We start from the raw sequence: 22861 nt of genomic DNA, 5'->3' as shown, positions 1-22861 counted from the left end.
AGTTAATTATGAAGAACAGCTAGAATTTCATATGGCATTTAAACATACTCATTTTTATATTGATTTATAAACTAATGCTTGTTCCATGGTATTGTCTATATTATATGATGTCAAAGCCATTTGCAAAAGATCTACTGAAGTTTGAGCCTTGTATGATCCTTCTGTGGACCCCCCTCCTTGTCTGCTCACTCCCACTCCTCCCAAAAAAAGAAAGAAAAATGTGAGCTACAAATCTAATTTCAGCCTTTCAAGTCCTTTGAACATACTTGAAGTTTTTTATTGGTTGTTTGAACTTTTTATTCATATGTCTTTCTGTCATTGAAGTTAAAAACACAGCAGTATAAGATACAAAAACATTGTGAGAAGAGAGTAAGGAAAATTAAAATTAATCTCCTGAAGTATACACTGCATGCTTGCATGCAAATGAGTAAAATCCAATTTGGATTTTATCTTCCTGTGGGTTAAAGTTTGCTTTGTAGTGCCTCAAGACATTTCAGGTGTAGCTTTTTTAAGCCAAGAGACTTTACAATATGCAGCATTGTTCTCCAGTTGTTTTCCTGTGGAATGTCAACGAATTGCAGTGCTTACGTGCATGGCGGTTTGAGAGAAAACCTTTCCAATCTTCTGTTTCCTGCCCTGTCACTTAGCAAGTGATTTCTTCTCAGCAAGCTCTCCTCCCTGGTCTCCTGCTGTGTTGGGATCATCCTCTGCAATGTCCCTGCACTAAGAGGAGAAGGTGAAAATCAGCCTGCAGGTTCAAATTAATTGCACTTCTCAGTTATGCTATGAGTTAGCCAGTGCTTTAAATAATGACATTCTAAACTTCTAGTTTAAACATAATTGGAAAGAGAAAGTTGACATTAAAGTAATAAGTGAGAGTAAACTTAAGTGAAGGAGAACAGTGTAAAACATTCATATGCAAATACTCAAATACTCTGATAAAATTATTCACAGGCAGTTGACTATTTTATTAAATATGCTTGTTATCAACTTGGGGCACCAATTTTAACACCTTTTTGTTTTCAAAACTTACATGGCTAATTATATTGTTTTAATCTATTGGAACATTACTTTTATTTATGATGGAAGTAGTTTGTAAAATAAAATTTTTTATTCTAATTATAAATGTCATGTTCGTTGCAGAAAACATTAGAAATGGCTCCATTTGAAATTGTGTACTTTGGCAGTTATGATCTGAAAGCTGTTGGATATAAACGATGAGGCTCTGTGTGTTCCTGGAGCTAGCTTCCCATGTTTGAGTTTGTCCTGTCTTCATTTGGAAAAGAAACAGATGCAGTTAGTGGCTCCAGCTGTAGTCTCTGGTGGGGACTCTGTATCCATACTGTAGCGTTTTTCATTCTGTATCTGTAATTCTCTATTTTTTCGATGCCACCCAACTGTAACCAGGACTTAGTTATTTTTGTGTGCCTATTGCCCAGTGCAGCACCTGGCACACAGGCAAATGCCCAGACAATATTTGCTAAAAAAATTAAGGTTTTATGTGAATATTGATGGAAGGTAAACCTGAGAATGAGGCTTCATTCTTTTTTATTTTTTTTACTCTCATATGGCATGTTTCACTATCAATTTAGTCTCTTTTGTGCACAGCTAAAATTGACATTGTGTTTCTGGAAAAAAAATTGTATTAGCATATCTTGTCAAGCTCTAAAAGAGGCAATTCTTAGAACTAATATTTATGTTCAATTATTAATTGCTAAGAATAATAATTTACTTATAAATGCAAGATTGTATTAATTTTATCTGTAATAGAATTCCTATTCATCCTGGAATCATAGCAAATTATTAAATTTGCTTTGTGGATAGTACAAAGTTAAGGAAATCAAATTTGTTTTATGAGGACATTTGACTTAATTAATATTTAAAATGCCTCTTGCTTTCTTAATACCAGACTTTAGATAATTAAAAAAAAAAAAAAAAAAAAAAAAAAGGACCTTTATACAAAGAACTATTCTTCCCGTTTCTCCATTGTCAGTTAATCCTCAGACCAAGACTATGCCCTTAAATTCCTGTTCTGCACCAACTGGCTGAATTACGTTGCATCTTATATAATGCAGCCTAGTAGAGAATAAACTCAGAAATTAGACATTCCTTTGAAACAAATAAATACACATTTGTTGGTAAGCCCTTTTGCCTGTGTCTTCAGAACAATGGATGTTTGTAATCAGGGCTGATCATCAGCTAGTGTACACCTTTATTGCATCATGGCTAGTTTCTGTTCTGATTGGTCAATGCCTGTGCTTAACAGGTTATTAAATATTTTGTCAATTACCCCTGCTTGATTGATAACTCCAAAACTCCAGGGGAACTCCTCTTTATATACTTTCTGAATTACCACAGAAAGATTAACTTCTTCTCCAAATAGTAATTGAATTGTATGTGAAATTCCACATCTTTGTAACCTGGAAATTGGAGATCAGTCAGTGCTCTATGAGTCATCCCTGACTCCTCCCTTTCTGCCCCACTTCATTTCTAACTCACCAGTAGATCTCACTTGTTCATCCTCCAAAGCATTTTCAGACTCTGATCCCCTTTTCACTGCATTCACTCAGTTCCCATACCCAAGTCATATTGTCTCTCTTCTGGACAGTAATAAGCTTTTGTTGGGCCCCCTGCTTCCAACCTTGCCTCTTGTAGTGAACTCTCCAAATAGAAGCCAGAGTGATACCTTTATATTTAAAAAAAAAAAAAAAAAAAAAAAAAAAAAAAGCCCATACCAGATCATATCTTAAAGGCCACAAACCCTTCTTCCTGTCTGTGTCTCAGCCTCTACCTCTCTCTCCTGGGTTCTATGTCAGCTGCAGCTATCCTGGCCTCCAGCACATTCCAGCCTAGCATACTCCTTATGGGAATGCAAGCTCCCTGCTAATAGGAAGGTTTTTTGCTTTGTTTCTCTCCTGTATCTTCAGCCCCAAGAGTTATATACCTGACACACAGTAGTTGCTCAATACATAGTAGTTGAAATGAATGAATAAATCATTGCATAATGTTTAAAGCTAGGAAGCTGAGTGTGTATTTTTTCTTTTTGTTCTTCTTATCCAATGGTATTCTTGTACATGAAACATACCATAACAAAAGCAATATAAGTCATTTTTATTTTCTCCTTTAAAAACTTATAATTAAAAGCAGACAAGAAGTCAGGCACAGTGGCTTGTGCTTGTAATCTCAGCTACTCAGGAAGCTGAGGCAGGAGGATCACTTGAGGCCAGGGGTTTGTGACCAGCCTGAGCAACACAGTGAGATGCCATCTCTAAAAATAAATAAATACATAATTAGTAAGGCATGGTGGTGAGTGCCTATAGTCTCAGGTACTTGGGAGGTTGAGGTGGGAGGATCCCTTGAGCCGAAGAATTGAAGGCTACAGCGATCTATGATTGTGTCACTGCACTCCATCCAGAGTGAGATGCCATCTCTGAAAAAATTTAAATTTAAATTTAAAAAAAGCAGACAACACTGAAAAAGGATACCAACCATTTTTAAGCAGAATTAAGCCTAATAAGTATTAAATCATTAAAAAGAAAGAAGATCAGTACTTGAAACAACTATTTAATGTTACCAAAGGATGTATACATGAATGCTGTCTAAATGGAAAGACACAAACGTTTTACATCATCCTTTTCAGATTAATATATATTTTAATAGAATGCAATCAGATTTCCAATGGAAACAATTTTTAAAATTTTTTGTTTGTTGTTTGTTAACATAGGGTCTTGCTCTGTCACTCAGGCTGGAGTACAGTGGCACGATCATGGCTTAGTGCAGCCTCAACCTTCCAAACTCAAGGGATCCTCCCACATTAGCCTGCTGGGTAGCTGCAACTACAGGCACACACCACCACACCCAGCTTATTTTTCAATTTTTTTGTAGAGTTGGGTCTCCTTGTGTTGGCTAAGCTGGTTGCAAATTCCAGGGCCCAAGCAATCCTCCCGCCTTGGCCTCCCAAAATGCTGGGATTATAGCCATGAGCCACCACACCCAGCCTGTGTATTGCGTTGACTGACTGTTTTATTTTAAACTGGTCTGCCCTCATAAGAAGAACCTAAAGTGTTCTCACACTGGTCTACATCAAATCTCCTTGTTTTGCTTTGCTAGAACACTCACAACTTTCTAAAATTAACTCATTCATTTTGTTGTTGTTGTTGCTGCTGCTGCTGCTGCTGGTGATGGTGATGGTGATGGTGGTATTTATGTTTTTATTGTCTGTCTCATGTTTCTAGAATATGAGCTCCATGAGGAAAAAGACTTGTTCTGTTTTGTTCATGCCTATATTCTCATCATGAAAAGAATGCTTAGCACATATTGGGTACCATTAACTATGTGTGGAATTAATGAAAAAGGAAATATTCAGGCTGGGCTTAGTGACTCATGCCTATAATTCCAGCCTTTTGGGAGTCCGAGGCAGGAGGATTGCTTGAGCCCAGGAGTTTGAGACCAGCATGGGCAACATAGCAAAACCTCATCTCTGCAAAAAAATTTTAAGTTAACCAGGCATGGTGGCATGCTCCTATAGTCCCAGCTACTTGGGAGGCTGAGGTGAGAGGATCAGTTGAGCTTGGTCAAGGCTGCAGTGAGCATGATTATGCCATTGCACTCCCACCTGGGTGACAGAGCAAGACTTTGTCTTTAAAAATAAAAAAGGAAATGTTAACAAAAAGAAAGAAAAAAAGAAAGAAGTGTTCAAAACTTGCCCCAATAATTTTTACCAAAAAAAAAAAAAAAAAAGAAAGAAAGAATACTAATAAGAAAAGACATTTCCTGGATAACAAGAGGCACTCTAATGAAAATACTATGATAATGACATAAATAGATGAGTATTAAAGAGTCCAGGCTCTTATATATTTTGGAATGTAATATAGGACAAAGGTATCACTTCAAATTATCAGAGAAAGAGTGATCTATAATAATTGATTTTTACCAAATCCTGGCATAATTGTCTGTCCTCCTTGAACAAAGAAAATGTCATGCCATATTTACAAAATAAATTCCAGATAGTAAAGCCAAGAAGTAACAATTTGTTTTTAAAAAAAAAAAAAAAAACAGTAGGAGAAAAATGAAGTTATTGTTTGTATAAAATCAAGATCAGGGTCTTCTTCTTTAAACAAGACAAGAAAGCCAAAAGAAAAAGAGTAATTTGGGGCAGAGCCAAGATGGCTGACTATGAAGCAGTGGCGATCCGAGGCTCCCATCAAAAAGAACTAAAACAGCTTGTGAATCCTGCACTGACAACTGAGGTATCCAGGTTCTGTCATGCGGACAGACTAGGCAGCCGGCATGATCCACAGAGAGGAAGGAAGAGCGGTATAGTGTGGCGGCCCACCTGAGAGCCACACAGGGCAGGGGACCCCTCACCCCCTAGTCAAGGGAGGCAGTAAGTGAGTGTGCTACCCAGCCTGGGAAACTGTACTTTTTCCACGGAACTGTGCAACCCACGAATTGGAAGATCCCACTCATGAGCCCACACCACCGGAGCCTAGGGTCCCAACCATGGAGCTGCTCAGATTTTCAACAATCACTAAGCTAGAATCTGCTTAAGCCTGCCAAGCTCCTGGTGGGAGGGCTGGCCATCACCACAGCTGCAGCTACCTGCTGTCTAAACCCTCAGAGCTCCTTCAGGGAGGAGCAGCAGCCAACACTGGGACTGCTAGCTGCCTAACACACTAAGCTCCCAGGGCGAGATAAGGGCAGCAGCCATCTCTATAGCTCTAGAGGCTGTGCTCTTCCCCTGCTGAAGCCGGGGAAGCTGGATGGCTTGGTCCCAAGAGGGATTCCCCACAGCCCAACACACCAGCTGTGGCAGACTGTGGCCAGAGTACCTCTTCAGACCTGACCCTGACTCATCTTTTCTCACAGGAATGGGGCATCCCTGCAGGAACTCCAACAACTCCAGCCAGGGGGCTCAGGGGCAGAACTCTGATCTCTCTGGGCCTCAGACCTAGGGGGAGGGGTGGCCATAGTCTCCACAGACCAGCAGACTTAGTCTTTCCTCCTGCTAGTTCTGAGGAATCCAGGCAGCCCAGATGAGTGGGTTTCCCTCCAGCTTGGCACACCCCCTCCACCAAGGGACAACCAAAGTGCTTCATTAAATGGGTCCTGCTCCCCGTGCCACCCAACTGGGTGAGACCTTCTAACAGGGATTGTCAGACACCCTATATAGAAGTGTTTCTATTGGCATCAGGTTGGTGCCCCTTGAGGTCAGAGATCCCAGAGAAAGGAGCAGGTACCCATCTTTGCCGTTCTCCAGCCTTCTCAAGTTCACTCCAGGCACGAGAGTGAAACAGATAAATAGGGCCTGAAGTAAATACCCAGCAAACGGCAGCAGCCATACAGAAGAGAGACCTGACCATTGAAAGAAAAAATAAACAAACAGAAAGCAACAGCAGCATCAACAAAAATGTTCGCGGAAAAACCTCCTCCAAGAGTCAGCAGCCTCAAAGATTGACACTAGACAAACTCATGAAGATAAGAAAGAATCAACAAAAATATGCTGAAAACCCAAAAGGCCAGAGTGCCTCTACTCCTTCAGATGATTGCAACGCCTCTCCAGCAAGGGCGCAGAACTGGACAGAAGATGAGATGTATGAAGTAGGCTTCAGAAGGTGGGTAATAATAAACCTGTGCTAAAGGAGGTTGTGCTAAAGGAGCATGTACTAACTCAATGCAAAGAAGCTAAGAACCTTGATAAAAACCTTACAGGAGCTGCTAACTAGAATAACCAGTTTAGACAGGAACATAAATGACCTGATGGAGATGAAAAACACAGAATGAGACCTTTGTGAAGCATACACAAGTATCAATAGCCAAACTGATCAAGCAGTAAAAAGACAGAACCTACAATTGATTGGAGTACCTGAAAGAGACAGGGAGAATGGAACCAAGTTGGAAAACACACTTCAGGATATTATCTAGGAGAACTTCTCCAACCTAGCAAGACAGGCCAGCATTCAAATTCAGGAAATACAGAGAATACCATAAAGATACCAACCCCAAGACACACAATCAACAGATTCTCCAAGGTCAAAATGAAGGAAAAAATGTTAAGGGCCACCAGAGAGAAAGGACAGGTCACCTACAAAGGGAAGCCCATCAGACTAACAGCTGATCTCTCAGCAGAAACCCTGCAAGCCAGAAGAGAGTGGGGGCCAATATTCAACGTTCTTAAGGAAAAGAATTTTCAACCAGAATTTCATATCCAGCCAAACTAAGCTTCATAAATGAAGGAGAAGTAAAATCATTTTCAGACAAGCAAATGCTGAGGGATTTTGTCACCACCAGGCCTGCCTTGCAAGAGCTGCTGAAGGAAGCACTAAATATGGAACAGAAAAACTGGTACTAGCCACTGCGAAAAACACACCAAAATATAAAGACCAATGACATTGTGAAGAAACTGCATCAACTAGTGTGCAAAATAACCAGATAGCATCATGATGACAGGATCAAATTCACATGTAACAATATTAACCTTAAATGTAAATGGGCTTCATGCCCCAATTAAAAGACACACTGGTAAACTGGATAAAGAATCAAAACCCATTGGTGTGCTGTATTCAGGAGACCCATCTCATGTGCAAAGACACATATAGGGCCAAAATAAAGGGAGCAAAATTTACCAAGCAAATGGAAAAAAAAAAAAAAAAAAAAAAGACAGTGGTTGCAGTCCTGGTCTCTTGACAAAACAGACTTTAAACCAACAGAGATAAAAAAAGACAAGGGCATTACATAATGATAAATGGTACAATTGAAAAAGAACAACTAACTATCTGAAATATTTATGTACCCAATACAGGAGCACCTAGATTCATAAAACAAGTTCTTAGAGACCTACAAAGAGTTTTAGACTCCCACAAAATGATAGTGGGAGACTTTAACACCCCACTGTCAATATTAGATTAATGAGACAGAAAATTAATAAGGATATTCAGAACCTGAACTCAGCTCTGAATCAAGTGGACCTTATAGACAGCCACAGAACTCTCCACCCCAAATCCACAGATTATACATTCTTTTCAGTCCCACATGGCACTTATTATTCAGAAAACAACCAAATAATTAGAAATAAATCACTCCTCAGCAAGTGCAAAAGAACTGAAATCATAACAAAACATTCTCTCAGACCACAGTACAATCCAATTAGAGCTCAGGATTAAGAAACTCACTCAAAACCACACAACTACATGGGAATTGAACAGCCTGCCCCTGAATGACTCCTGGGTAAATAATGAAATTAAGGCAGAAATCAAGAAGTTCTTTGAAACCGATGAGAACAAAGAGACAATGTACCAGAATCTCTGGGATTCAGCTGAAGAAGTGTTAAGAGGGAAACTTATCACACTAAACGCTTACATGAGAAAGCTAGAAAGAGCTCAAATCGACACCCAAATATCACAATTAAAAGAACTAGAGAAGCAAGAGCAAACAAATCCAAAACCTAGCAGAAGACAAGAAATAACTAAGATCAGAGGAGAACTGAAGGAGATAAAGACACAAAAAAAAACCCTTCAAAACATGAATGAATCCAGGAGCTGGTTTTTTTTTGAAAAAATTAACAAAATAGAGCAGTGGCTAGATTAATAAAGAAGAAAAGAGAGAAGAATCAAATAGACACAATAACAAATGATAAATGGGATATCACCACTGACCCCAGAGAAATACAAACTACCATCAGAGAATACTGTAAACACCTCTACACAAATAAACCAGAAAATCTTGAAGAAATGGATAAACTCACAACACATACACTTTCCCAAGATTAAACCAGGAAGAAGTTGAATCTCTGAATAGACGAATAACAAGTTCTGAAATTGGGGCAGTAATTCATAGGCTACAAACCAAAAAAAAAACCCAGGACCAGATGGATTCACAGCTGAATTCTACCAGAGTTACAGAGAGGAACTGGTACTATTCCTTCTGAAACTATTCCAATCGAAAAGGAGGAACTCCTCCCTAACACTTTTTATGAGGCCAGCATCATCCTGATACCAAAACCAGGTGGAAACACACACAAAAAAGAAAACTTCAGGCCAACATCCTTGATGAACATTGATACAAAAATCCTCAATAAAATACTGACAAACCAAATCCAGCAGCACATCAAAAAGCTTCATCCCCAGGATGCAAGGCTGCTTCAACATATGCAAATCAATAAACGTAATCCATCACATAAACAGAAACAATGACAAAAACCACATGATTATCTCAATAGATGCAGAAAAGGCCTTTGATAAAATTCAACATCCCTTCCTTTTAAAAACTCTCAATAAACTAGGTATTGATGGAACTATCTCCAAATAGTAAGAGCTATTTATGACAAACCCATAGCCAATATCATACTCAATGGGCAAAAGCTGGAAGCATTCCCTTTGAAAACTGTCACAAGACCGGGATGCCCTCTGTCAACATTCCTATTCAACATAGTATTGGAAGTTCTGGCCAGGGCAATCCGGCAAGACAAAGAAGAAATAAAGGGTATTCAGATAGGAAAAGGGGAAGTCAAATTGCCTCTGTTTGCAGATGACATTATTCTATATTTAGAAAACCCTGTCGTATCAGCCCAAAAACTTTTTAAGTTGATGAGGAACTTCAACAAAGTCTCAGCATACAAAATCAATGTGCAGAAATCACAAGCATCCCTATGTACCAACAGTAGACAAACAGAGAGCCAAATGATGAATGAACTGTTATTCACAATTGCCATAAAGAGAATAAAATACCTAGGAATACAGTTAACAAGGGATGTGAAGGGCCTCTTCAAGGAGAATTACAAACCACCGCTCAAGAAAATAAGAGAGGACACAAACAAATGGAAAAACATTCCATGCTTACGGATAAGAAGAATCATTATCGTGAAAATGGCCATGCCCCCCCAAAGTAATTTATAGATTGAAAGCTATCCCCATCAAGCTATCATTGACATTCTTCACAGAATTAGAAAAAAAAAAACTACTTTAAATTTTATATAAAACCAAAAAAGAACCCGTATAGCCACGACATACCTGACTTCAAGCTATACTACAAAGCTATAGTAACCAAAAAAAGAAAAAGAAAAAGAAAAAAAAGGCATGGTACTGGCACCAAACAGACATATAGACCAATGGAATGGAACAGAGACCTCAGAAACAATGTCACACATCTATAACCATCTGATCTTCGACAAATCTGACAAAAACAAACTATGGGGAAAGGATTCCCTGTTTAATACATGGTGCTGGGAAAACTGGCTAGCCATATGCAGAAAACTGAAACTGGACCCCTTCCTTACACCTTATACAAAAATTAACTCAAAATGAATTAAAGAACTAAATATAAAGCCCCAAATCATAAAAACGCTAGAAAAAAATCCCAAGTATTACCATTCAGGACTTAGGCATGGGCAAAGATTTCATGACAAAAATGCCAAAAGCAATTGCAACTAAAGCTAAAATTGACAAATGGGATCAAATTAAACTAAAGAGCTTCTGCACAGCAAAAGAGTGAACAGAGTGAACAGAATAAATAGGCAACAGAATGAGAGAACATTTTTGCATCTATCCATCTGACAAAGGTCTAATACCCAGAATCTACAAGGAACTTAAACAGATTTACAAGGAAAAGACAAACAACCCCATCAAAAAGTGGGCAAAGGGTGTGAACAGAAATTTCTCAAAAGACATTTATGCCGCCAACAGACTTGAAAAAAAGTTCGACATCACTGATCATTAGAGAATTGCAAATCAAAACCATAGTGAGACCATCTCATGCCAGTCAGAATGGCAATTATTAAAAAGTCAGGAAACAATAGATGCTGGTGAGGCTGAGGAGAAATAGGAATGCTTTTACACTGTTAGTGGGAATGTGAATTAGTTCAATCATTGTGGAAGACAGTGTGGTGATTCCTCAAGGATCTAGAACCAGAAATACTATTTGACCCAGCAGTCCGATTACTGCATATATACCCAAAGGAATATAAATAATTCTACTATAAAGACACATGCACATGTATGTTTATTGCAGCACCATTTACAGTAGCAAAGACATGGAACCAATCCAAATGCCCATCAATGATAGACCAGATAAAGAAAATGTGGTACATATTAACCATGGAATACTATGTAACCATAAAAAGGAATGAGATCATGTCCTTTACAGGGACATGGATGAAGCTGGAAGCCATCATCCTCAGCAAACTAACACATAAACAGAAAACCAATCATGTTCTGACTCACAAGTGAGAATTTAACAATGTGAACACGTGGACACAGCAAGGGAAATATCACACACGGGCCTGTTGGGGAGTCAGGGGGTGAGGGGAGGGAGAGTATCAGGACAAATAGCTAATGCATGCAGGGCTTAAAACCTAGATGACGGGCAGATAGGTGCAGCAAACCACCGCGGCACAAGTATACCTACATTAACAAACCTGCATGTTCTGCACATGTATACTGGAACATAAAGTAAAATAAAAAAGAATAAGAATATTTTACTAAATAAAAATTTAAATTTCTCTGTGGAAAAAAGTGCATACATATTTCACTTTTATACACACACACACATACACACACGGGTCAACTTGATCACATACAAAAATACTTCTATAAACTGATTGATAAAAAACCAAGAATCCAATATTAAAATTAGTACCAGCTATGAAAAGTGAAATTTGAAACAGTAGAAGAAATGTAAATGGCCAGAAAGCATATGAAAAGAAGCCCAAGAATGTTTTATCAAGTGTAGCTTTGGCAACATGTAAACAACTGGTAACAACCAATGCTAGAAGACATATGAAGAAAGTGACATTCTTTTTCATCACTGGTGGGAAATGAAAAGTACTCTGTCAGCATTTATTTATTTATTTATTTATTTATTTATTTATTTACTTACTTACTTACTTTTTTTTTTTTTTTTTTTTGAGACGGAGTCTCGCTGTGCTGCCCAGGCTGGAGTGCAGTGGCCGGATCTCAGCTCACTGCAAGCTCCGCCTCCTGGGTTTACGCCATTCTCCTCCCTCAGCCTCCTGAGTAGCTGGGACTACAGGCGCCCGCCACGTCGCCCGGCTAGTTTTTTGTATTTTTTAGTAGAGACGGGGTTTCACCGTGTTAGCCAGGAAGCATTTATTAAATTGTAAAATATGCATACCATTTGCCAAGCAATTCTATATGGGGAATCCATCCAACAGAAATGAGAGCATCTGTATGTAGAGAGACGTGTGCAAGGATATTTGCTTAAGTATTGTTTGTAAGGGAAAAGAAATTGGAAACTACTTAAAGGTTCATCAGTGGGAGAACAGTCAGATAAATTATGGTACTTCTATGAAACGTTATACAATTTTAAAACAATCGTTACAGGCTGGGCGCGGTGGCTCACTCGTGTAATCCCAGCACTTTGGGAGGCCAAGGCAGGTGGATCACCTGAGGTCAGGAATTCGAGACCAGCCTGATCAACATGATGACACCCTGTCTCTACTGAAAATACAAACATTAGCTGGGTGTGTTGGCGCATGCCTGTAATTCTAGCTACTCGGGAGGCTGAGGCAGGAGAATCGCTTGAACCCAGTGAGCCAAGGCTGGGCCGTTGCACTACAGCCTGGGCAACAGAGCAAGACTCTGTCTCAAACAAAAAAATCGTTACATGTATTTCTTGATTTGAAGGACTATCTAGTATATATTGTTAAGTGCCAAAAAAGTTTCAAGGGTAATGTTTATTGTAAAATCCATTCAAAAAAAATCAGTGGTATACATGTTTACACATAAGGATGGGTGTATTTCATAAACAAAAAATATTGAAAAGGGACATATCAAATCATTAACAATTGCCATATCATCAGAAGTGAAAGAATGAGATTCTGAAGAGATTATAATATCTATTCTCTATCACTTTATTGTTTAACTTGGTAAAACAAACATGTTCCTTTTAAAACTAAAACAAATCTAAAGATTGTTCACAGATAAATGTAAATATACAGTATAGGACTCTGGTAGTTTGACTTTGAGCATGTATAAATACCATACAGTATAGGAAAGGAGACCCAACATTATCGTATTTGGTCAGAGAAATCATTATAGGAAAAAAACAGCAAGCCTCACTTAACAAAATGTATTGATACACTTCTATAAATCTACTTACAGGTTGGAGGTTTGGAATTTGCATTTCTTTTTTCAACTCAATTAAAACTTAGTTATTCTAAGAAATAGTTACTATGAAACCAAATTATGAAATAAACCGTCTTAGACAAAAGAAAACAATGCTTCACCATTTAATATGTTGTAATCTTCCTGTTTTACTCTTTACAACTGCCCAGTATAAAAGTGAAGACCTTACTATGCTGGCCTAACTGACTGAATAGCCCACTGTCTTATTTTAAAGTTGAAGTTTTTTCAACATGCTTGTAATATATACATTTGATACAAAGATTGTTTCTCATTTTTCTCTTTTATTTCAGAACGCTTTACCCTGTACAGCTCTAAAAACCTTAGACAAGCGTGGAATAAGTAAGTCTTTATACAGATTGTGCTCATTCTCTTTCTTTCTCTTTTAATGTTTACAACTCTTCTTATATGTTTTTCATGACATTGTTCATTCATCCTGCTACGTATTTATTCATTCATTTAACCATTAAACTGCTGTGAAACCTTAACTGTGTGCTAGCTACCGTGTTCAGCCTGAGCTGACACTGTATGAATTTTGAGTTCCTAGAGAGATGTGGCATTGCTTCAGAACTGTAAATCCTAAAATTCCTTGTGGTCAGTCTTCTTGCAGCTAAATTCCAAGAAATATTTTTGTATTAGCAAAAAAGTATTTAGAAAATGCAATATAGTGACTGACTTTCTAATATAAATGATGTTGGTGACAACTTTTGTGCTAAAGTTGATCTTTCAGATTTTTTCACTTTGCCTATTTTTCCCTTAAGCCTTATTGGGAAGCTAAATGCATTTATGTCTTGAAGTATGTGTTCTCCATTTATTTCATGTCTGTTCTCTCATCTGACCTTAGTTAGTTTTTTATTTATGGTTTTTGAAATTTCATAAAATCTGAAGATCTGGATTTTGTAGTTATTCAGGAGACACTTATTGCAAGCCAATGTGTTAGAAAATCATTGGAAGTTGGAAACAGTAATTTAGTCATTCCCGTTTACTTGTGGGTGTCACATTTCAAGGATTATGCTGGAGAAAAGACAACTGGAACTGGTTTGATTAAATAAACTGCAATTTGTCATACAATTTTGTCTACTTGGAATTTAGTGTTATACTCACATTTTTCACTGTTATCACATGTTTAATTTTGGATACTCCCAGTTATGAAAAAAATAAGAAAAACTTTTTCATATTAAAATGCTGCTAATCCGTGCTCTCAGTGGATACAGTGGACAGCTAATGGCAAGGAACTCATGAAATGAATAATTAAATTCTGTGGTAGTTTAGGGATTTGGCCATTTATTTTTATTAAATTTGTAACTCAAAGAACACATAGGTATAATCATTTTTGTCTAACATGGGGCTTTGCATGTGCCATTTGAAGAGCCAGTTCTTACTCTCAAGGCTCCCCTGGGAAGCGTTCCCTCTCCTGGGAGCTTTCTGTGCATACTCCTCTTCTCTACCTCCCCATTTCCTGATCACTGGTCTAACATATTTTAATTACGTGCTTTTATACGCCAAGTAATATATACAGTATACAGTTCCTACCTTAATTAAATGATCAAACACATTCCTGTCTCATAGGAATGCGACATCATTCCTTCCAACCAGATAACCACTTTATGAAACAATTCTTGATAAAGCCATTGAATCTGTAAACCTATATTTAAAGTAACAGGAAAATTTGAAACTATCAGACGTAGCATAGCAGCATTTCTGGAGAACAGGTAATTAGAATTGCAGAATTTATCATTAGAATTAATTCAAAGGCATTTAATAAACTGAGTCTCACCATTAGATTACTTTTTAAATATTTTAAGGAAAATGATAAAAGCTGAGCTTGAGGTAAGATTTTAAAATTATGAACATGGCTTGTTTAGAACCTTGCTATTTTTAAGTCCTTGTAAGTCTTGCCTTAAGGGTTTATTTCAGAGACACTAAGTAACAAAATCATTACTAAAAATATTAAAATGCTACTTTCTGGTATTCCAATATTAAGTGCTGAATCTTTAGAGCCAAGCCGTAGCCTCTAGCCAATTCAGACCAACGCAATTTAAAGAGAACTAAGATGCAGAGATGTTAATTATATTATTGATTTTTCCTCCAAATGGTCCTTGCAACCATCACCAACATTTCAGCCTCTTTCACTTAAGGAGTGAGATCAGAATTTGAAAGAACTACATTAAAAGACTATTACATAAGTGATGGTTTTCTCCATTGCCAACTAATTTGCTTGTCTATAGCACAATTACGAAACTGAAGCAACTGTTAAATTCTCTTGTACGATGGTAATAGGTTTAAAATAAATTGAACTAATTTGCAAGAACTAATTTGAATTCAGTTTAAATGGGTTAATATAAGATAGGTGGGTTAATATAAAGAAGTAGGTCACTGTTCAAAATTAAGTAACAATGCTTTTAAAATATATATATTAACCTAGGTATTAAAGCTAGTGGATATGTTAACCTGCCTAAGAGAGTAGAAATTTCTTGAGAAATGAATCCTTAAGTTTATTTGAATAGCTATAACAAAAGATCCAGTTTATTTTGAGGCCAACTCTAGGTAACACATAGGCAGTTCCCTGCTGAGTTCATTTATATCAGCAACCATGGACATAATTTCATCCTTTGAAAGATTCTTTTATTGTTCTGTGAAAACAAAGCAGTGATGGGGGGAAATATCATAAGATCCAACAGATATCCAAATTCAAAAGATTAATAGAAAGAAGAAATCTTAATTACGTGATTGAGAATAATAAATGTATATTAATAAAGAAAAAAAGTCCTTTTATTCCCTCGTAATGGAAGTGCATAATCCATGTGGGCTCTTCCTCCATAAAGGGGATTGTGGATTAAAGGGAGACAAATCTTAGTTTTGTAAAAACATGTACTGTTTTCTGATTACCTTCAAGACAATCCATTTTATTTCGTTGCAGTTATATTCTCCCTATTTCTCTTCCAAATCTCTCTATTATAGTTGTCTGACATTGGCGTGTATGTGCAATCAACCAAGAATTTTAGCCACTTAAAAGATCTTTTATTATTTTGGCTGGAGAAGAAGCCTTAGTATATCCTCTCCAGCATAGTTAAGGGGAAGATTCCAGGAACACATTTGCTTGTTTTGGAACTTTTAAACAGCTGAACGATTTCAGAGGTTTGAAAGTATCAAAAAGAGAACTAAGGAAAAACCACTAAGTCACAGAAGACAGATCTGGAAAAGGCCACTTGTGGCTGGTAACAAGAAGCACGTCTACAGACTTGCGTAGGCACAGGTTAACCTTTTCCTGCTTGTTCCCACACATGCTATGGTTCTGCTTATAATCCTCTGTTAGTTAAGTAAAACTGGATTTTTCCTAAGAATTTGTAAGAATTGATATTTTAAATTGTGTAGTCAATACAGAGACATTTAAACAAAGCTACCTTTCTGGGAACACAAAAATAGAGAAGAAAAATCTTACCTGCTACAATTGAATGTTCCAGTGGAGTCACAAACCTGAATTTAAAAGATTTAGAAATGTTTCCTAACTTTGTGTTCTTGAACTTTCCTTGAGTATTTTATCTGATTTGATGTTTAACTTCCAAGACATATTTTAAAGGTGACTTGCTAGATAGTGGAGTTACATATGCATAAAACATAATGTATTTAAAATAATATTCAGAGGAATAACATAACTTTCACTCTATATTTATGTTGGTGGTGCTCTATTGTATTTTTCTTGTCATTGTAGATGATATGTCCCATTAAGATTTCAGTCAGAGACTTCACACGAAACTGAAAGACCCTGTTTTCCATTCTCCCTAATGTTCTAAGTTGGTCTAGAATTTTCTAACATAATAATATATTGCAAAGTAAGCTAGAGTTTTAAATGTCTTTCCCTATTTAGAAATGTGAGAGGAAGGTAAGAACACTGTTATTGCACTAGGAGGAGCAGTTGAGTTGAGTGAGATCTGAAATCATCTTTCCTCACTTTCACATTTTTTTCATTGTTGATCATTTTTGTTATAACTCTATTTACTTCAAAGTAACAATTTTAATTTATTTAGTGCCTGGAGACTTCTTCTCATAATATTTTCAAAGAAATTATTCTATACATCACTAATTCACTGTTTTGGGGTTGGGTTTATTGGGCTGATAAGCTCTAAAGCAGACACTAAAGCAGACATTTTGGAATTCCAGTGTTTTAACTCAAAGGATGAGCTGCAGCTGTCCACTGCCCAGCTCTATGGATTTGAGTTCAGCATTAGAACACTGCATGAGGCGTAGTTCTTCACCACATGCCATACCCTTGAAAATGTACTGTTTTCAATACACAGACAGTCCAATCCAAGCAGGTCTCTTGTCCTGACTCTTCACAGCCATACATAGTATTGTTTCAAGGCCCCAAAGGCTCACCTGCTTGCTTGGAAGTTGCAGTTCATAGCAATTTCTGGAGACATTTGTTTTCATGAGAATAAATCATTAGTTCAGTTACTGAAAGCATTACATAGATATGATGTTTATCAAGACCCCCTAAACCCTTTGCCATCTAACAGAGAGCAGCTCTTCTAGGAAATTGCAGATAGGATTCTTGAAAGGAAAAAGAGGAGGACCTAAAATAGGAAATGCTTCCCAGGCCCTGGTGGGAGTCCTAGAGAGCCTTAGAAAAGACAATAAAGATCTGTCCAAATATTCAGGTTGCAAGCAGGTGCCAGGAGGACAAAGAGAAAACTATCTGAGTGGAAGATGGTAAATTTGCCAAAGGCCTAGCTCTGATCACTAGCAGTGGCAACAGTATAAATGTGAAAGCATATGAAACAGACATAGTCAAAGGCCTGACATGCAACTCATCTCCACAGTTATAGTTGTGGTGGAACTAACAGTTAGACAGCCTTTTGCAATGTATATTGTCACATCCCCACATAGCTTATGGCAGTCTTTTGAGGTAGTCAGGACAGATATTATCATCTTCATTTTATAGCCTAAAATTAAAAACAGGCTCATGAGGTCAAATGATCAGCACAATTGAAAATAACAACTAGGAATGTATGTACTCCAGTGAATCTTATGAAGGGAATATTATCAATTTTAAAACCCCATATTCATGGGAGCTTATCAATACCAATTTTATTTTGTTCTCACTGCAGCCATGAGTGGAGATGTCTCTTCTGGGACCTGATGCCATTCCCAATCTAGATTTCATGCAGCCAAGAGAGCTGAGACAGAACAAAAACATGACTTCTCTGTCCTGGGGAAAACAGTGTTTGCAGCTGGCTGACTGCCCGCACCACCAACTTGGGCCTCTCCTGCCCACTGCTGGGTAGTGCACCATGGGAAAAAGGCTGGCTTTGTGACAGTCTAAGTGCCAGAGATGACAGGCCTGTCTACTACCCACTCACACCCCACCAGTGAGGTTTGTCACCTCTTCCACACAGCTCCCACTGCCCCCAGGAGGTTAACCCCTACCATTTTGTATCAGTGCCAGATTTCTTATCCATGTCTCTTTTTGTTTGTAGCAAAGAATTCAGTGTCATTAATAACCCCTGGTGATGGCCAAGGGCAGGCCCCATGCTGTTTAGTATCTGTTGGACACGCGTTTTTTGTTCGCCTTCTGATAGAAAATACCCATCTTCTCTCTTACTAATTGGCAGTATGTGCCAGGCTTGGGAGTTGGCAACAGCCATTGCTTTTCATCCTTTTAGATTATGTGTTGGACTCCTCATCCAAAAAGTACGTGCTTATGGTGCGGCTAATATCTTCCTCCTGCCATCCAGCTCATTAAGGAATAAAACCCAACCCTACTTCTGAAGTGGCACAGAGCTTCTAGAGGCAGCTGGGCTGCTCATTTCCCTGAAAGGAGGAGATGGAATTAGGCTTTCTTGAACTCTTCTCCAAACAGATTCTAGAAGCATAAACTGTAGGAGTTCCTCTGCTTCTCCCAAATATACAGTGGGTGTTTGTATTCTGTGACTGCCATAACAAATTACCACACATGTATTGGTGTAGAATACTACAAACATTACCTTACAGTTCTGGCAGGCAGAAGTCTGGATGAGCTGAGCTGGTTTCTTTTCTCTGGGTCTCACAAGGCCAAAATCAAGACGTTGACCAACTTGGGCTCTTATCTGGACAGGGCTCTCGAGGAGAATCTTATCTGGAGGCTCTCGGGGAGAATTTACTCCCATGCTCACGCAGGTTGTTGGCAGAATTCAGTTCCTTGTGGGGTAGGCCTGAGGTCTCACTTGCTTGCTCACTGTCTCCACCCGTTCAGTGCCTCCTGCATGCCTCATCACATAGCCACCTTCTCCACCCAACAAGCTTCTGATCTCTCTGACTTCCTCTCTGCCCCATCTCCTCTGCCTCCAGCAGGAGAAAGTTCTCTGCTTCCAAAGGTTCGTGTAATTAGATTGGGCCCACCTGGTTAATCCAGGTTACTCTCTCTGCACAGTCCCTTTTGCCGTAAAAAGTTACCTGTTCACCAGCTTCAGGGGTTAACAGGTGGACATCTTTGGGGGCCATTTTGCTTATCACAAGTGGGTACTAGAGTTTCCCATTCAATCCCGAGTCATGGAGTAAAGCAGAGCACAGAGGAGGAGCAAACCCAGTCCTAGCCAGGTCAGACACAGTCTGTTTTGCCTGGTCTCTGACCCATCAGGTAACAGGCATAGGCTTCTGACTTCAAGTTGCCTGGTTCACAACCGGTGTCTTCAGAATTATATATAAGGAAGAAATCGGTTTTTATCCCTAGCACAGAGACAAAAGAGATTATGCTCAAGAAGGCTGCTGGCCTCTGAGGTAACCAAAAGTTTGGCCCGACATTTCTATGTCTGTGCTGACAAATGCAGTAGCCGTTAGGCCTCTGTGGTTCCAGGACACTTAAAATGTGACTACTGTGAATTAGGAACTGAATTTTTTATTACATTTAAATGTAATTAATGGCCGGGCGCGGTGGCTCAAGCCTGTAATCCCAGCACTTTGGGAGGCCGAGACGGGCGGATCCCGAGGTCAGGAGATCGAGACCATCCTGGCCAACATGGTGAAACCCAGTCTCTACTAAAAAATACAAAAAACTAGGCAGGCGCAGTGGCGGGCGCCTGTAGTCCCAGCTACTCGGGAGGCTGAGGCAGGAGAATGGCGTGAACCCGGGAGGCGGAGCTTGCAGTGAGCTGAGATTCCGGTCACTGCGCTCCAGCCTGGGTGACAGAGTGAGACTCCGTCTCAAAATAAATAAATAAATAAATAAATAAATGTAATTAATAAGAGTTAAGGACCACATGTGGTTGGTGGCTGCCATATTGGGTGACACAATTCTACATCAACTTGTGCAATATTCATTTATTTTAAATGCTTGTCAGTGTAATACAAATGTGGATGTCTGCTGCTTTGGAAACGCTACACTAAAGAGTCATTGCATTTTGCACTCAAGTGTCCAGAGATCTTGCTTTTTATTTTTGCTTCTCACCACTCTTTTATTTGTAAACACCCTGAGAATAATAGCTCTGGAGTACCCAATAAGCATAATAAATCTGCAGGGGGAATAGTGGAAATATCAAAGAACATCAAGCAGACATTCCTTTCCCTGCCTCCTCCCCTCCAGAAGCCACGCTGTTCCCTCCTGAGGGGCGCAGCCTGTTGCAAGCGTCTCTATTCCTTTCTCCTTCTTGTGTTCTCTCTCTCTCTTTTCTGTTGGTAACTGTTAGGGGTTAGACACACAGCTCTCTACCCTTTTTGAACTCCCTTAAGAATTCACCTCTCTGCTGTTGTTCCCGATCTCCTTGATCTCCCCTAACTCTACTCAGAAAACACTGTAAAGACTCAGCTTCCTGTTCCTCACATATGAGATGCTGTTGAGAGGGGTTCCATTTTCTAAATAAGCCTTCCAAATCAAGCGCTGAGCCAGGTCTTCCTCACTGGGCCCCTGTGGGTAAAAATATACCTTAATTCTTAAGCTTTAGGACATTAAAAACTGCCACATTTGGGAAAGTGAAGCATGAATAGAAATGCAATCATTTTTACCTCTCCTTATATAAAAGAAACACATGATATGTGATACTTTTCCTCAAACTTACTGATATCATTTTCATTTGATTAAGAAAATATTTACAAACTTAGTGAATGTTCAGCCTCAAAATGAAGATGAATATAAGAAGTCACTGGAGAAAGACACTATTTGTTTTTTAGCGTTTTTGTTTTTGTTTTGTTTTGTTTTTTGCAGCTTTGTTGCCCAGGCTGCAGTGGCATGATCATGGCTCACTACAGCCTTGACCTCCAGGGCTCAAGCAGTCCTCCCATCTCAGCCTCCCAAGTAGCTGGGACTAAAAGTACCTACCACCATCCGTAGCTAAAAAAGAGATGATTTTAACAACAATGTCATCCCTAGTATCCACTGTTACCCATTCCACCCTCTGGTTGTTTGATTTTCATGAAACAATAGATCCCTCTCATCATTTGGGGAGACTCTATAAAACCGGGGCTCAATTTCTATTCGTGGTGAGGATAGAGCTCCTACAGTATTCTTGTTAATACCTGCATCTAACATGTTGTGTACATAGTGGTCTTACTGACCTAAGAATATATACCATCAGTAAATAGTATTGACATGAGCAAAGGAAAAAACAGAAGAGAGGAAGGAAGGTTGCACAAGCTAATTATTGACACAAATGACAAGAAAATGCCTGGAGCCAGCATCATCTTTGGTAGCCTCGGAACCAGGTTCATCCCTAGTTCCACTACTGAAATGTGTAATATTCAGGAAGCTCTCTAACCTCTCTGAGCCTCAGCTTTTCAATTTGTATAACCTCTTGGCAGGATTATTGTTTAATCTTTAAGTAAGGTAAGAGTATAAATTACCGGGTACCTTACTAAACACAGTCCTTTGGCAAATACTAGTTTACCTCCCTTCTCTTTTTCAGTGCTCCCTGTCGTACCTCCCAGTGAGAGTGTTTCATTCAGCTCCAAATAAGCAATTACCCTTCAACATGGATACCACTCCTACATAGAGTCCCCAGACATCTTCTGGAATATTATTTCTACCTTCTTAGGGGCACATGCTGAACATCTTGGTCACCAAAACTTTTGTTTTAAAATACTTGTTGTGTAAAAACAAGATTTCCCCTTCCTCAACAGTTTCTTCCTAAGAGTGGTGTGTTAACAAATAGCATTGTACATAATTAATGCAATACTGTGATTTATCCTTAGTCTTGAAACACATTTTATTAGACAGTTTTCCTAATTAGATTGAAAGAAACCCATAGACAGATCACTGTTACCAGGTTCAAATGTCTGTTAGACCTTTTCTCGTGATATAACCTGTACACAAACTGATGGACAACCCTAAGCCAGGAGTGTAGGGTCTGGGCATCCACTTGGCCCAGTGGTTTCACTGGTGAGACTAAAAGTAATTATCCTTGCTGTTTACAGCATTTAGAGGGGGAGAGTAGATGAATTATCTCTCAAAACACAATGAATACAGTCTGGGAGCATGGCCATGCCATATCTGTTATGGTGAGGAAAATGGGAAGGGGATTCCAAAGGTAACTGGCCTTTTTCTTTTAGACACTGAGCCACGTCCATACCCTAAGGCACAGATCCCATGTTAAATGGTTATTTCCATCATGGCAGTGACATTGACTTTAACAATAGATTTCATTATGTCTTTAACAACAACAAAAATGCCCTTTGAAAAGCCTTAAACACACACATATACGACTCCCAACACAATTATTTTTCTGTCTTCTCTGAAAGAATATTTTAAAATCATTTCA

General features: G+C 38.7%; 1 protein-coding gene across 3 annotated transcripts in view; it reads left to right on the top strand.

The window, feature by feature from the left end:
• Window positions 1-22861, top strand: part of CDK14 (cyclin dependent kinase 14) — a 606291-nt gene that overhangs the window by 466702 nt on the left and 116728 nt on the right. For all 3 annotated transcript variants that reach the window (XM_023226593.3, XM_023226594.2, XM_023226596.2), the window contains one exon: window positions 13430-13478. In XM_023226593.3, coding sequence (XP_023082361.1) covers window positions 13430-13478 — 49 coding nt within the window. The remainder of the gene's footprint in view (window positions 1-13429; window positions 13479-22861) is intronic.

This window comes from Piliocolobus tephrosceles, chromosome 8 (assembly GCF_002776525.5).
Source record: "Piliocolobus tephrosceles isolate RC106 chromosome 8, ASM277652v3, whole genome shotgun sequence".
Taxonomy (NCBI): Eukaryota; Metazoa; Chordata; class Mammalia; order Primates; family Cercopithecidae; genus Piliocolobus; species Piliocolobus tephrosceles.
The sequence above is the reverse complement of the archived record's forward strand: the minus strand, read 5'-3'. Positions and strand labels throughout refer to the sequence as shown.